This window comes from Centropristis striata, chromosome 2 (assembly GCF_030273125.1).
Source record: "Centropristis striata isolate RG_2023a ecotype Rhode Island chromosome 2, C.striata_1.0, whole genome shotgun sequence".
NCBI lineage: Eukaryota > Metazoa > Chordata > Actinopteri > Perciformes > Serranidae > Centropristis > Centropristis striata.
Genome location: NC_081518.1, coordinates 22590609 through 22608150, shown reverse-complemented (window position 1 = coordinate 22608150; position 17542 = coordinate 22590609). Strand labels below are relative to the sequence as shown.

Here is a 17542-nt window from a genome sequence, read left to right as displayed (position 1 = left end):
TGTCAAATCACACACTTCGCTTCATGGATTATCAGATTGTCAGATTTTCTTAAATTACAAACATATCCAGGTCTCCACCATCAGAAAGTGGGCTTCAAAGACTATAAGATAAACTGAAGTAGGGGTGGGCAATATGGCCCTCAAAGATTATCACAATATTTCAGGGTATTTTTGCGATAACTATATTCTTGACAATATTACAAAATACTGAAACAATATATAGAAAATATGATTTTTTTGTCTGTATAATAGAATAGAATAGAATAGAATAGAATAGAATGCCTTCATTGTCACTATACACATGTACAATTCGATTTGAGACTCCAAAAAGCAGTGCGACAATAAATTAAATACATATAAAATAAATAAATAAAAATATACAATATAAACATAAACATACACATACTTAGGCAAGTACATGTAAAGAAAAAATATATAAGATATAATGTAAAACATAGGCAAGAAAGGGAGGTAAGGTGCACAGTCTTCAATTCAATTTGCCAGAAGCAGATATGATGCTATTTAGTGTTCATAAATATATTGCACGTTGAAGGAGAATCTATTGCACAAATTATTGGTAAATAATATAATTATAAATAAATAAAAAACGTACAACAAAAAATAAAAATCAATCATAAATCTAAAATGTAGTGTAAATTGCAAATCTCAACAGTTGCCAAATACAAAAAATGTACTCTTGACTCTTGAGTATTAGCAAATAATAAAAATAACCATATCTGGCCCCCCCCCCCCCATTTTGTACACAAGTGAAATGCATCAATCCTGTCCACTTTGAGGAAGCTTGGTATATTCAGTGTGTGTAAGTAAGTGTGTGCGTGCATGTCTCAGAGGAGGACGGAGAGGTGGGTCAAGGTTTTGACTGACTCACAGACTGGTGACAGACATTCTGCTGAGCAATGGCAACACAACTCAAAAATAACTTTACATATGGAATAGTGTAAAAATACTTTCAGTAGATGAAATGTGACTAACCTGAGGCTATAGCGGGCCGCCACAGTCTATGTCATTAATGGGAAACCGTTACGCCACTATGTCAGGAAGGAGGAATGTTGCTAATATCATGATATGCATTTTTTTACTCATAAAAATTGAATATTAATATGGCAGACCCCTAATCTGAAGTACTCAGTTTAAAGCAAACTGAGACTTTAATGAGCTCGTAGGTTTGTCAGTAAAACACAGAGAAGACCTGAGAGAGGAGAGAAACAACTCATAAGCCAGACGTCAGTTTGTTTTGACTGTTAACACGGGTCGTAAAACTGAGGAGGGGGTACAGTGTGTTTGGGGAGTCCCTCTGAGCTCTGATCCATCTGGAAACCACATCCAGCAGCAGCAGTCTGTCCCCCTGTCCTGTCCTGTCCTGTCCTACGTGTCCTACGTGTGCCAACATGTCGCTCTCACATCACATCAGATTGACTTTTCATGGTTTCCTCATTTGAGCTTTGATGAGAACACGATGATGACGGCTGAAGATTTACTGTCCGTTTGTGTTTGTTAGAGAAAAACAACAGCAGCAGCTGACAAAGGTGGACTTTAACAAAACAGCAGCAAATGAGTCCAATCAGTGAAGCTTTTTAGTAAATTATCAAGTAGAAAATACCAAACACGGCTTCAAGGAGAAGTTTTCCTCTTTTTCTTACGTTTTGTTTGTTCAATTCCATTTTTTTGTGGCTTGAGAACTCTAGGAAGTCTTATGGACTAAATAATTAATGGGCTTATCAATAAAAATGAGTGGAGGTTATTTTTAGTTGCAGCTGCTACAATAATATTGGTCTTTTTAAGAAATAATATGTTAATTAAGATGAACAACTCAAAGCTTCATTTGACCAACAATGTTCTGATTTTACAGCTTTCATGACAAAATCTAACAAACCACCACAGTTTAAGCACACACACACACACACACACACACACACACACACACACACACACACACACACAAACACACACACACACACACACACACACACACACGCACACACGCGTCTAATATTTTATTAACAGAGCCTCTATTATGAATCTACATAAATTCAAATGATACAACTGCTGCTTTTATAAGTTTTATGGTATATAAGTCTTTATTCCAAACATGCAGCTTAACTTTATTTAAGTGGAATATTGATTTTTTTTTCTCATAGTGTGGACAGATACAGTAAATCTGAATTTTTCCCTGTTCTCTGACTCTATTTGCTCCAGTCTTTATGAGTTATTTGGTGGGTTTTTAGGAGCACTTTTTCATTAAAACCGAGCCTAAACAATAAAGTTAAATAATAATAAATAGTAAATAAACAACTAAAACAATGAGCTGAAAGACACCAAAATGCCCCCCCACCCCCCATCCACCCACACACACACACACACACACATGCCTAATAAAAATAACCTTGCCTGGTACATTGCGCTATAAACTGCCCTGGCATCAGGCCCCGGTGGGATATCGAGGGTACTTGAATGTAACGCGAGACGTTCGCTGTAGCGCTGAGCAGACGGAAACGGGATTAAGAGCTTCAGACGAACTCAGAAAGCAGAAAATCTGGATTGAGGACGGCCTGAGCGATAACACGACCAGCTGGAGAATCAGTGTGTTCATTCTGCAGAGATAAAGAACAAACGATCCAGTTTCTTTGTGTTGCCTTTCAGTCAAAAAGTTCTGTTCTAAAATGGGTTTTAGGAAAGGTTTGGCCCAATAGATGACTTCAGATTGAGTTTTCATGGTTTCATACATAATATATAAATGGTGTCCAGCAACAAGTCAATCAAACCAAACAACTGTTGGCACGTCCTCATCCCTAACGTTACAGGTGACGTTTTAAACACATCATTAACGTTGTGAAACAGTCACAGTTTGGTCAGCTTCAGGCAATAAAACTACGTGTTTAAGGTCCAAGGTGAGGCAGAGCCAATAAAAAAAGTTAAATAAAAGGATGTAACTGCTGGAAGACAGGTAGTAATGTAGGTGAAGTAAAAGCTATCCACAGCTAAACATGAAACTTTTTATGGTTTGACCCATCCTCCCAGGCAAAAGAAAGCAGCTCGATATGGCCCATATTTAGATTTTAGACTGTTCTCGACTGCCCTGTAGCGGCTGTAGTAACTCTGAATGAGTATAAAGCACAAAAGTTAGTTGGATAGATCCAACAAACCCGGACTTTCAGTCAGGAAAACAGTGTTGGTGTCCCATGCGAAAACAAAAGTAAACCATGAAACAAAACTTTTACTTCTTCCAAAGATGATTTTTTCTTTTCCATTCTTAGTTGTTTTTCAAAGGATTATGAAATGGATTAATAATCTGAAAGGGGGAAACAAGGACTTTTTTTCTTCTTCTTTATAAAACCCAACATAAATGAGATTTTGTTTTTTACTCAGTTTGTATTTTCTTTTGTTTATTTTGTTAAAATTACAATTTTTAACTTCAACATATTATCTTTGTTTTATTTTGGTTGACTTCTAATAAACATCACTGCATCAAGTTTTTACTGAACTATGTCACTTTCAGTAGTTACGTCGTCCTCCTAACTACTTCACTACATTTATTTTAACCTAGATCAGTGGTTTTGTAGCCTAAATTCAATGAACCTACAGACTTTTTCACAACAGCAAATCTTATTTATGCATAACAACATGGGCTATTTTTTATGTAGTTTCCATTTCTTCATCACAGTATATAGTAATTTTGATCAGCGCTTTAACAAAAGTATCAAAACCACAGTGTACAAATACTTGGTTACAAGTAAAAGTCCTGCATTAAAAGTGTTACTGAAGTAAAAGTACAAAAGTATCAGCCTAACCCTTAATAGGACACTCATTGAAATACTTGCAAATTCCAAATTTCAACCCTAGAGAATGTTGGAGGATATTACATACTGCCAGAATGTGTAAAAAAAACCATACTGACCCGAGCGAGGGGAGTAATATTTAGAGAAGAAAGTTTATGTGATTAAAGTGGCAAATCTTCTATAAAAATGCGCAGATTTATGAGAATTAAAGTGGTGAATCTGCAACTTTTTTCTTGGAGATTTGCCACTTTAATCTAGTAAATTTGCAACTTTGCAACACCCCCCCCCCCCCCCCCCCCCGTCATTTTTACATTGGAGGTCAAGGTCAATAAAGTTAATATTATTATATTATTATCATATTGATGTCAGATTGATTGTCAGATGTCATGGTGTCACTGTCTGTGACGTAGCCTGATCTTTGCTGATGAGCTGGAAGAAATCCATGTGGTTCTATGACCAAACAGACAGACATGGGGACCACATTTTGGATAACCGCTGAAGTTACCAAATATGGTTCTTCACCCGATAAAGGGTTAAAAATATACTCAAGAGTACAAAAAGTCCTCATTATGCAGAATGTGTGCAGACCAATAATGACCTTTTAGTGGTTGAATTTAACAGCTCAGTTCTTCAATTAACTTGCTCTTCCCTTTCTTTAAGTTCTCTTCAACTACACTCTTTGCTTTCTCCATGCTGCTCCTTATACTCTCTCTCAGTGTTGTAGTACTCGACATCAGTCTTGGTCTCAAGACCACTTTTTGAAGGTCTCGATCTCGTCTTGGAATCGACTGCATTTTTACTCGGTCTGTCTTAGTCTCAGAGAAAGCGGACTCTGGATTTTATTTCAAGACTGGTCAAGACCACAACTGTGCAATTTTGGATTTACTTGTTAATATCATTACTGTGATTTTGCGTAAATCGTATTGCTTCGAGTACAACCAATAACATGGCTCATATGTCATTTGAATTGTTGTCACCGGTAACGGCTGTCACTCCTCCCGCCTCCTTTCACCTGCCCCGCTCAAAAGAGCATGTGAGTGACAGGAGAAGAGGCCGTGAGAAGATGTCAGCCAACTTGTCTGTGATAGAATTTGGTTTCCTGAACCACACAGATTTTTTGTGCACGGCTACAAAAAAGGAAAACACAGTAACTTGTAAATTTTGCAAAGCAATGCTAACAGAAGCGACAGGGACTGGTCTGGGTCTTGACTCGGTTTAGGTGGTCTTGACTCCAATACTGCTCTCTCTTCTACCGTTATCGTTCCACAACTCAATACCTAATCTACGAATCCTCCGCTGTGGACCAGTAAAACGCTCATTTGGGTCGTCTGGGTGGTATTAACAGATATTCTGTTGTTTAGGTTGGAGATCCTGTTGATCCTCCTGCTGCTCCTCCCACACTCGCTTAGTGTTCTTTATACTCTTTAACCTCGCTTCCACGTTTGCTTTTACTTCAGCCTTCGTTTCATTCATGATAACTACAACCTAGGGTTGTCACGATACTTAAATTTTCAACTCGATACCGATACTCAGGAAAATATTCGATACTCGATACCATTTTCCATACCACAAGGATAAAAACAAAGACCCCAAAATTTAACAGAAATAATTTTATTAACAAGAAAAATGCAACATGTTAAAATTAACAGAACCACAGGTTAAATATTTATAATAAAAAACAGTTGTGCAAAAAGAAACTGCAACTATGAAAACAAGCTTCAGGTCTGAGGTAGTGCAAAAAATAAATAAATACAATAAACAATAACAATTAGAAGAACATTTTGAGGTTGTATGCTGTGCACAATATTAGGAAAGCTTGATTAAAAAAAAGAGGTAGAGTCAGCTGTTGCTGTTTGGTTGCAGGTCGACTTTTCTCTGCTTCATTGTGGGACTTCAAGAGAGAAAATAACATTTTTCAATCACCAACATTTATGTAAACTTATTTACTCTATGTTTACCGGTATGTATACTGACATTGTGTCAATTAACGTAATATGGGCATACTACGTGCCTGATTTATTTACGTTGCTTATAATCATTAACTTGACGTCAGCCTTTAATTGCTAGCTGCGGCTAATGGCTAATAATAACACGGGAACTTTTGAAAATGAGTATCGTATCCGGATACAACGTTTTAGTATCGATACTTTTTTCAGTATCGATACTTTTGACAACCCTACTACAACCACTAGCATTTTTAAGCTGCTGGAAAAATGACCTATGGGGAGGACAGTCTGGCGTCCAGAGGGCTGGAGGAATCGGACCCCGGTTACCTCTGAAGTTCCCGAAGGTGTGAATGTGGTTGTCAATGTGTCAACTGCCGCAGTCCAAATTCAAGGAACACTTCACTCAAAAACAAGATAAATCTTCTATGGTACTCACCTTTCTAAGGTCTCTAAAGCCCAAGAAAAAACCTTTCTATCAAAAAAACAAAAAAATTTACAGCAGAAAAGGTTATAAAACATCCGAAAAAAACATTCTGAAAAATCTTGTGCAGTGTCTTGTACCAAGGAAACAGTTTTTCTGAAACGCTTAACAAAGCTTTTTCACACATTTTATAATCTTTTTTGCCAAATTTTATTCATCCTCTATCAAAGTACATTTGATAGAAATCTTCTGAGAGCACAGAGAGTCCGAGGGAGGCGAGCACTTATACAATTTATAATATTTTGGGGTGAATATCCCTTTAAAATGGACTCCTGATCTGCTTTTGGTTCTTGTAGATTTACTGTATGAGGTTTCACTATTAGACTCACATAGCGCTGCAAACTTTTATACTATATACTCTTTACTCTCCTCTGAACATTTGTGTCTCCAGTGAAACAGTTTTAAGGTCTAAAGATACATTTTGTTGACTGTAAGTTAACTGCACACTGAACCTCCCACAAAGCTGATATCAAAAGACTGATGTTAGATGGTGGCGTAAGAGCAGAAGGAGGAGGAGGAGGAGGAGTATTGTTTCCAGGAATCAAACTTAGACAAACATGAGGAGGATTTTTTTAGGAATCAGGGTAGGGCGGGGGTCAACAACAGGACTGAAAAGCAGAGAGTCGTTTCTCTACTAAAACCACAAAAGAAAACATCAAAATACCAGCAGACAGTCAATGACTCACAGTTCTGCTCTGAAAGTGTCACAACATGTTACAGTAACAAAGTTAGAGGTTAATGTAGATTTTTCTGAGTTTTTCATCACTGTATGTTGGTTTTAGGTCTTCTAAAGTAAAAACATACAAATATTATGTATATTCAGTATATAGCACACATTGAACAGCATCACCCAGTTGTTCCAATTAGAGGCTGACATTTTTTCGGGAATCCCTTATTTCTGTATTTTTCCCAGGACTGACTGGGACGGGACAAGAACATAAGTCAACACAAGGCAGGAATGGAATAATAATAATAACAGGTAAAATATAAAGACACACAGATTCCAGCCATCCAAAAGTGTAAGAAACAGGAATCTGGCCGCTGGCGCTCATTAGAAGAAGTAAAGAGACAGTCAGCCAGTGTGTTTTGTGCTCTTCAGTGAAGGAATTTTAGGTCTTAACACAGAATGAGACGAGTTGTTCTTTAATTACTGGAGATCACAGCAGGATTTTTTGTGGGAGTGAGATGGGAAAAGAGTGAAAATTCACTCCTGTTCCCTCTTTAGTGCTAATCAATTTTTACTCACCGTGGCCTTGTATTTCACTGCAAAAAAATAAAAAAAAAGTCCTGCAGCTCTATGGAATCAGCACAATCATGGCTAGAAGTGGGAACAACTCAAACATGTCTTTGTGCAGAATAACAGTTAGAATAACAGAAATCATTAAAAAAAACAAAAAAACAGGAAAAACAAAAGTTGAATTTTTCTGATACATTATTTTTTAAAAATTGGAATAAATGTAATTCATACATAAAACACTTTTCCAAGTGCCCATACGTTTCATGAATATTGAAAAAAAATAGGTCTCCACATATTGTACATATTTAAAATGTTTCAACATGTTTCCAGCCTCTCCTGTCCTCTCCTCTCGGCTCTGTGTAAACAGCCTCTCCTGTCCTCTCCTCTCGGCTCTGTGTTAACAGCCTCTCCTGTCCTCTCCTCCCTGCTCTGTGTAAACAGCCTCTCCTTTCCTCTCCTCTCGGCTCTGTGTAAACAGCCTCTCCTGTCCTCTCCTCTCGGCTCTGTGTAAACAGCCTCTCCTGTCCTCTCCTCTCGGCTCTGTGTAAACAGCCTCTCCTGTCCTCTCCTCTCGGCTCTGTGTAAACAGCCTCTCCTTTCCTCTCCTCTCGGCTCTGTGTAAACAGCCTCTCCTGTCCTCTCCTCTCGGCTCTGTGTAAACAGCCTCTCCTGTCCGCTCCTCTCTGCTCTGTGTAAACAGCCTCTCCTGTCCTCTCCTTTCCTCTCTACTCTGTGTAAACAGCCTCTCCTGTCCGCTCCTCTCTGCTCTGTGTAAACAGCCTCTCCTGTCCTCTCCTTTCCTCTCTACTCTGTGTAAACAGCCTCTCCTGTCCTCTCCTCTTGGCTCTGTGTAAACAGCCTCTCCTGTCTTCTTGCCTCAGCAGGTTCCGTATGAACACCGTTTGGGCCTTTCGCTAAATGCAAATCCAGGCTTAAAGTGACCATCTAAACTCCACATTAGACAAATCCCAAAGTTTGACAGGCCTCTCGTGTCTAAATTCACCTAATAACTAATATTTGATCACAGGGTGTCATGTGTTGCACAAAATGTTGTTTGTGTGCAAAGTATTCTGTATATTTTATTGCAATTAAGACATCAGAGTGCATGGTGAGTTTCATTCATCTGACTGAACATCAAGGTGCATCGTGCAGAAAATAGGAATTTGGAATAATTATTATAATAAGTTCCATAAAATGTCTTAAAGCTGCATAACAGTCAAATCAAAATAATCACTCTTTATAACACCTGGCAGGGATTTAATGAACAAAACTGGGAGCATTATGCCACAAAATACTTGTTCACGTCACTATCTTTTATGTTCTTATTTGTGTGAGTCTGTAAATCTGTAAAATGTAAAAATGATGCCAACTCTGACGCCTCCATCGCAGCGTTTGGTTCTGCTGCTCTCAGGTTCACGTTCTCTGGGCTTATTTGAACGTGTCCCAGGAAGAGGAGCGAGGCTGAGGGTCTGAACTGACACCAGCTCAGGGAAAAGGCCACTCGTCTCCGATTTCACAAGCTGCTAAATTTAACATCGTGTCGTCTCATTAAAGCTGCGAGGAGTCTGCTCTGTCCCGCTGCACCGAGAAACATCACTTTACTACACAACAAACAAACACAAAACACATTTACAGGACACCAAATAAATAAACTGAATCAGACTTACAAGACAACAAACAAACACAAAACACATTTACAGGACAACAAATACACACATTTACAATAAAACAAACAAATAAACACAAAACACATTAAAACAAATAAACTTTAATTTACAATTAAACCAAACATAAAAAACATTCAAGACACGTAATAAACATCGACAAGAAACACAAAACACATTTACAAAACACACAAATAAACATGAAAAACATTTAGAGGACAACAGATAAACATATTTTCAATAAAACAAATTCCCAAGACCAGAAATAAACCCATCTACAATCAACATAATAAATAAACAAACAAATTTACAAGACAACAGATAAATGAACCACAAACACACTCACAAAACAACAAATAAAAATCACATTAACAAAACAAAAAATAAATTAATTTTCAAGAAAACTAACAAATACAAAGCTAAGTTACAAGACAACAAATAAATAAATATAATAATTAAATAATAATTTTTAAGGATCAGACCTTAGTGTGACTCATTTTAACCACTATATTTGCTGTCTTTTTGATACCAAACAACACCAGTTATTTATATCATATTCTAAAAAAGGGTTCTTCAAAATAATATATATAAATATAATAAAATAAGATTTTCATGCCATATTAAATAATTTAATCTTTCTTCAAAGCTTAAAAGTTTTTCTGACTTTGTACATTCCCTAATTTTTCCCATGTATGTTGAAATAAAGTGTTTATTTTCCCACGATCAGATCCTGTAAAAGACACCTGTGATGTACAGCGAGCACATTAAATTAACTCCACTGAGACAAAAACAGACGACGACTTCAAACAAATGAGAATCAGTCTGTGAGCTGAGATCATTTCACCTGTTGGACAAACTGTCTTAAACTGTTGTCCAGTCACAACCCTCTTGAACACACACACACACACACACACACACACACACACACACAGAGTTTAGAGAGCTGGCGGCTGTGCGACATGACGACCTCCTCAGCATGACGTCAGACTGAAGAGTCAGTCTGTTTCAGGACTAAAGAGCTTCAATTTTTTACCATAAAATTAAAAGTTTTTCCATCAAAAGAAAAGCTGTTCTGCCATATAATTGACAAGAAAATACTTTATAAATGCTGCATGAATTAAAGATTTTACCATTAAATATTACAGTATATTTTTGTTAGAGATATGGTGTTTTGTACATTTAACAGTGAGAAAAAGTATTTTTTACAAAAGAGAAATGGAAAAATTACAGTGATGCTTGTATATATTTAACAGTATATTTTTGTTACAAACACGGTGCCAGTGTATTTTACAGTGGAGTAATGTATTATCCAACAGAAAAACAATCTGTAAAAAATACTGTTTTGGCTGATATATACATTTGGGTGTTTACTAAAACTGAATTAACTCATTTATCATTTTACGGTCTTTTACTGTCATGGTTTAGCAGTTTTTCACCGTAAATCTACAGACATTTTTTACAATGTAGATTATGTTGCGGAGTGCTGCAGAGGTTTCTGCCTTTTCTTCAATATCAGCCTTAGCCTTATACTTCTAGTCCACTACATTTTAGAGGCAAATATTGAACTTTTAACTCCAATACATTTAGCTGACAGCTTTTTTTCAGGTCGAGATTTAACATAAAATACATGATATATTTAAAATTATCAAGCTTTTTTAGATTAAATCAACCACCATTTAACCACTGACAGCAATAAAACACTGATTACATAAATGCATCAATAAAAGTAATAATCCAATAGTATATTTGGAATATATAAAACAATCTGAGTGGGTCCATTCTGCATCATGAGTAATTTTACTTTTGATACTTTAAGTACATTTTGATGCTGATACTTTTGTACTGTTGTACTCAAGTAAGTTTTGAATGCAGGACTTTTACTTGTAGTGGAGTCATTTACAGTGTGGTATCAGTACTATTACTTAAGTAAAGTTTGTGAATACTTCTTCCACCACTGCAGAAAAATATCAGATGAAACTGTGAAACTCTTAAACTGTTAAACTCTAAAAAAAAAGGCAGAACTGAGTTCACTTAATATTTATTTATTTTTTGCCATTAATATTGTTTTTGTGATAATGTGGGTACAAACCAGCCTGCACTACAAAAAATTAAAAAGTTGTTTCATGTTGCAAAATTGATATTTTTTCTACCATTGGGTTAACGAAATCCAGCAACAACAAATCTAAACACTGAAAAATGCTTAAAAACATTTTACAGTTATTTTAGTTAATTTATTCAAGAGGAAACATCAGAAGACATTGAATGATTTGTGAACATGGACTTTTTTATTGCTTCCTTTTTGTTGCTGAGTCTTACCTCAGAGACACCCTCCTACCTACACACACACACACATACACACACACATATACACACCCACACCCCTCTGGTCATTGGTCCGTGCGGCTGTGGCCCCGCCTCCACCCTGACTGCTTTATAAAGTGATCCTAAGCTGAGGCAGCTGAAGTTTCACGGTGTGGCCCTTTAATCACTCAGCTCTCTGCAGACACTTCCAGCTCTCCAACCAGCTGACTTTCACACATTGTGGAGACTTTTTGTGTCATTGGGGGAACTTTTCTGGGAACTTTCTCCTCTTCTTCTTGTCGGGACTCTTGGTAACGATGGATCTGTCCGACCTTCCCTTCCCTCTCGCCTCCGCCGATGACCTCTACGACGACCCCTGCTTCAGCACCAGCGACATGAACTTCTTCGACGACCTGGACTCGCGGCTGATGCACGCCGGCCTGCTGAAGTCCGAGGACCACCTGCATCACCACCACCACCACCACCACGTCCCCATCGCCGAGGAGGAGGACGAGCATGTGCGGGCCCCCGGGGGCCTCCACCAGGCGGGGCACTGCCTGTTGTGGGCCTGCAAAGCCTGCAAGAGGAAAACGTCTCACGAGGACCGGAGGAAGGCGGCGACCATGCGAGAGCGGCGGCGGCTCGGGAAGGTCAACGACGCCTTCGAGACGCTGAAGCGATGCACGGCGTCCAACCCCAACCAGCGGCTGCCCAAAGTGGAGATCCTGCGCAACGCCATCAGCTACATCGAGTCGCTGCAGGCGCTGCTGCGGAGCGGCCGGGACGACGGCTTCTACCCGCCGCTGGAGCACTATGGCGGCGACTCGGGCGCCTCCAGCCCCCGATCCAACTGCTCTGACGGCATGGTGAGTCCCTGACAGCTGAATGCTTCATGTGCTGCCTCAGGAAATGTTTGGAATGTGTTCGGGAAATTTATTTTTAACCACAGGGCTTCAGTAGTTTTTCAATGAAGGGCGCCTTTAAAATCGACTTTTTAGGTCTTTTTTCTTTATTTTTTTTACTCTGAAATGATGTTCTTCAACATTTTCAATAGTCAGCCAGTTTCAAAGACTGAAACCAATTTGCTATTTATTGGGAAATAATTTGGAAACACATTTTCAAGCATTTATTTCAGATGGACTGTTTAAAATGGGCTTTTTATTTGTTACTTTAATGAGAAATATCTTTGTTGTCAGTGAGAGAGGGAAGTATTTATTTAAAGTTTTCCCAGAATTAAAATTCTATTGTTTAGTTTTCATGTTTAAATCCCTACAAACTCTGTAGAACAAAGACTTTTTACTGTTAAAAAGACGTAATTAAGTGATAGAAAATACAGAAAAAGTTTTTAAAATATAAATCATGTTGAAATCTTACTTTTAAGTTACTTTTGTTTTTTAACCAATCTTCTCCTCAAACATTGTGTCCCTTTATTGATCATTAATTTTTTTCTTTTTTGTGCTTCCAGATGGATTTCATCTCTCCGTGTTCGACCAGAAGTGAGAATAGCGACGGTTCGTACTGCAGTAACACAGACGGTCAGTTTCACATTCATCTTCGTCTTGTTTCTCTTTTCATTTGACCACTTTCTGTGTTAATATGACTCATTTCTGATTGTGGCTTTAAAAACTTTCTCTTTCAATGTTGCTAGCTTCATGATTCCATCAGTTTGTCCTCTAAAAAGACCCTTTTCTGCATTTTCATCTTCATTTATATATTAGATTTGCCTTTAATATGAACAAACTATAAATTAAAGTACCTTTCGTCACCTTATAGAAACTCCAGCTTGGGTTTCCATCATAATCATAATTACCAGTTTCCTCCTTAAACACAACTTGATTCTGACTTTATTCTGCTTCAAAATATCTGCCTCCTCTTTATTTAAAGCACTAAAACAAAGTTATCCTTGAATATAAAATTCAGTCAGTTATTTATTATCATTGGCCTCTTGTTTAAATTACAATACAATTTAAACATTTTACTCTTTTAATGTGATCACTGCCGTTTTAATACAACATTTACTTTGACCTGGTTGTTCTTTAATACTAGAAACTCTGAGAATCTGACATATTTTCTCCTAAAAATAGTTAAAAAAACAAACAATTTTGCAAACTGAGGAGAAACTAGAGCTGCAAACAATCAGTCGACTTGATAATTAAACTTTAAACCCTCGCTGGTCTGCAGGAGAAACACTAGTTGAGTCAATTTATTAAAAAAACAATTATTTTATCAATGTAACCATATAAATGGACATACTAAAATCTCATATCTTCCAAGTCAAATGTTGCAAACATCTGCTAGCTACTATTTTCACAAAGCTGGGTTAAAAAAAAGGGGAAAGAATAATAATTTTGACTGTTTTTTGAGAGTTTTCTTACTTTTAAACCCGTCTAATATTCAAACTTTGGTAAAAATTAGTCATTAGAAGATCTTCTGCAGAAGCTAATGTTGCCTGTTTCTTTCCTGACAGATTCCAGCAGCAGTAAACCGTCGCTCGTCTCCAGTCTGGACTGTTTGTCGAGCATCGTGGAGCGGATCAGCACAGATCCGGCCGTGGCCCCCCCGGGCGACAGCGTGGTCCCCCGGGGCCCCGAATCCCCTCAGAGCAGCCCTGCAGGCTCCAGCTCCTCCTCGGCTGAACCCAGCAGCATCTACGAGCCGCTCTGAGCCCGAGCGAGCCAGGACTCTTATTCCACTAAACAAACTTTATTCTTCCTGTTTGAGTTTCTTCAGTTTTTAATGAAGATGCTGTTGAGTTCCATCAATCTGAGCAGGAAACAACGGACACTTTCCTTCTTACTCCTGCTGCAGATCACTGAGGACCATTTTGTACATAAATGTAAATAAGAGCTGTTTGTTCTCTCTCTCAAACACACACACACTAGGGTTGTCACGATACTAAAATTTTCAACTCGATACCGATACTCTGGAAAATATTCGATACTCGATACTATTTTCGATACCACCAGGATAAATACAAAGACCCCAAAATTTAACAGAAATATTTTTATCAACAAGAAAAATGCAACATGTTAAAATTAACAGAACCACAGGTTAAATATTTATGATAAAAAAAAGTTGTGCAAAAAGAAACTGCAACTATGATAACAAGCTTCAGGTCTGAGGTAGTGCAGAAAATAAATAAATACAATAGCAATTAGAACACTATTTTGAGGTTGTATGCTGTGCACAATATTAGGAAAGCTTGGTATCGATACTTTTGAAAATGAGTATCGTATCCGGATACAACGTTTTAGTATCGATACTTTTTTGAGTATCGATACTTTTGACAACCCTAACACACACGCACACACACACACACACACACACACACACACACACACACACACACACACACAGGATGCTGCGATTGTTGTGTCACGTTTCTAAATATTATTTATGAGTGAATGGCATTTTAATAATAAAGAAATATTTATATTCAGTAAAATTACTTTAATATTGTCTAATATTTTATTAACAGAGCCTCTATTATTATCATCATATCATATCATTATCATATCATCTATATAAAGTCAATGATTTATTCTCCTAAAGGAACAACTGCTGCTGTTATGAGTTTTAGTTACATTTGAGACATTTGTTCCAAACATGCAACTTAAGCGTGATATTGACAATAATAACAATATTACGATTTTTTTTTATCATAGTGTGGACAGATACAGTAAATCTGATTGTTTTACTGTTCTCTGACTCTAGTTGCTCTAGTCTTTGTCAGTTATTTTTTGTGGGTTTTTAAGAGAACTTTCCTCCTGAATAGATCAATGAAACTGAGCCAAAACAACAAAGTTGCCAAAACCAAAACAATGAGCTGAAAGACACCAAAAAGCTCCATAAAGCTGATTATGAACTGTGAATGATATTTAGTCTCTGTGGTCAATATGTGAGAAACATGTGAGGATTCAAAGACTTAGAATAGTCTCATTTGGTGGTATGGTGCAGATACAAATGATGTGAATATAACAAGTTTAAATATTTTTACTCAGTTACTTTAAGGAAATAAGAAAGTTACTTTTGAAAAAATGTACATGGATAAAAGTAAAAGAAGTACTTCATGAAGGCCTTAATCAGAAAGTTCAATTTAATAATGTACCCAGAACACTTTACTCTTGAAAATAAAGTGTATTAAGTTGTGCATAAATAGAAACAACACTACAGAGCTCTCACTGCAGCCTGTTTGAATACAACCAACTGTCTCTGTTTGCATGACAACCAACCAACAATTGCACGGAAAATGACCAACAATAAGCCACAACACAGAGATGTTTCAACAATATCAACTGCACAACAGCGGCAGACACAAACACAAATTAAGCTGCACAATTTGTGCACAAAGTGTAGGCCTAATGCTACCTATACATCAGAAGACTTTGAAAAAATTTGGAAAAGACTCCTGGAAAACTTTCAGCTCACACCTGCTCACATCTAAAGACAAGTGTTTAGAGTGTTTTTTAGTCTCACACTGAGATTTTAGACAGACTGTGAATCTTTCAGGGTCACTATTTACTAGATTCTTTTAGCATTTTTTTCCTACCATGACATTCTTTTCCCATCATGCTCTTAGTAAAAACTTATAAAATGGAAGAGACGCAGCTTTTGGCTCCAGCTGCTCTAGTGTGTGCAGTGGTTTGTGTTGAAAAAAAAACAAAAAAAAACAAGAAGAGAAGACGCCACAAAATGCCCCTCACAAAGCTGAAAAAGGGTTTCTGTTTTTCTGACATGAAAAGTTGACTATTTTACAATAAAAAATACATGTAATGAAGATTGTAGAAATTTTTAGAAAATTTTGAAATTAATTCATAAAATACATTTATGTCCTATTTAATTACAATGTGTTTAATGAATAACTATGTGTATCAGCTATTTCAAATTTCATTTAGTTAATCAAACATTCATCATCGATTGTTTATTACTTATTTATGAAGGCTATATATTTATGTATACATTTTAACTGGGTCTCCTTAATGTTCTCTTTACTAAGAAACAGCGCCCCCCAGCGACTCCAATAAAACTCCTAGATTTACTTGACTCAGTTTTTAGTCTGGGACTGTGAACATCGTTTGATGTTAGCTCAGCATGATGCACACGCACCAGTTACAACCATCACAGCTTCTTGCAGCACTCACCTGTCTGAACGCCTTCTGTGAGGTGCACCATCAAGTCCTCCTCCTCTGCTCCAGGTTCAATTTGCAAAATATAACCGGTCCCAGTAAAACCAGTCCACTCTGAAGGTAAAGTTCACCTGGTGGAGGATCCACCGTCAGCATGTTAGCATGTTAGCTGCACCTGCAGCAGCTGGAGGGAGGGTGTGTTTCATCTGCTTCACTTAGCTGCTCTCTGACTGATGCATACAGTCACTGATTAATTAATTAAGGGAGTCAAATTTGTTTTAAAACTATATAAACGTACAACAACGGTAAACGTCAACCCCATCATTCATTTAAGTGCGACAAGCCTCACAACACCCTCACACCACATTCAACGTGATGTTGTTCCGGAGGGTCAGCAGACTTCACTTCACCTGTCAACACTGCCCCCCAGCGGCTGCACAGACAACTACAGCTGCAGACAGACAGGTGAGCAGGCAGACAGGTGAACATGCAGACAGGTGAGCAGACAGACAGGTAGGCAGAGTGATCTGCACATTTTCTGATGCAGTTGATAAATACTCTCCTTTCTTCTGTTATTCTCACATTTTCCCAGAACTTCTTCATGTACATTTTTTCCTTTTCTCTGATGCGACTTGAAATGTAGCGACGTAAGATGCCTAAATGTGGGCCAACTATTACAAATATTGATTTTAGTACACAAAAATTAAACTGTAATTTCTTGGAACTTAGAAACTGACCGCAAAATATTTTAGAAGCATAACATTCAAGCTCAACAATGAATAAAAATAACATAACTGTATGAAAAAGCATACTGGAAATAATTTTATTTTATATATTATAATTTCTTTGCATTATATGCATTTCTTTATTTATTTTTTAAATGTTATGCCTATATTATGATTTATGAGTATATATCATTTGCTAATAGGCTAATTATAATAAGCTATAATAAACATTTTAATGATGCTCTTGGAGATTTTTAAAATATAT

The 17542-nt window shown here is 37.3% G+C and overlaps 1 protein-coding gene across 1 annotated transcript; it reads left to right on the top strand.

Moving 5' to 3' along the window:
* The first annotated feature begins 11546 nt into the window (after positions 1 to 11546).
* Positions 11547 to 14192, top strand: LOC131992542 (myoblast determination protein 1 homolog). Its single transcript, XM_059358158.1, has 3 exons — positions 11547 to 12292; positions 12892 to 12961; positions 13894 to 14192. The coding sequence occupies exons 1-3, from the start codon at positions 11744 to 11746 to the stop codon at positions 14088 to 14090; spliced, it is 816 nt and encodes a 271-aa protein (XP_059214141.1). The 5' UTR covers positions 11547 to 11743; the 3' UTR covers positions 14091 to 14192.
* Positions 14193 to 17542: the final 3350 nt, after the last annotated feature.

Coding starts and splice junctions, on each gene's coding strand:
- LOC131992542 (XM_059358158.1), top strand. CDS start 11,744: ATGGATCTGTCCGACCTTCCCTTCCCTCTCGCCTCCGCCGATGACCTC. Junction 12,293..12,891: donor CCAACTGCTCTGACGGCATG/GTGAGTCCCTGA, acceptor TTGTGCTTCCAG/ATGGATTTCATCTCTCCGTG. Junction 12,962..13,893: donor GTACTGCAGTAACACAGACG/GTCAGTTTCACA, acceptor CTTTCCTGACAG/ATTCCAGCAGCAGTAAACCG.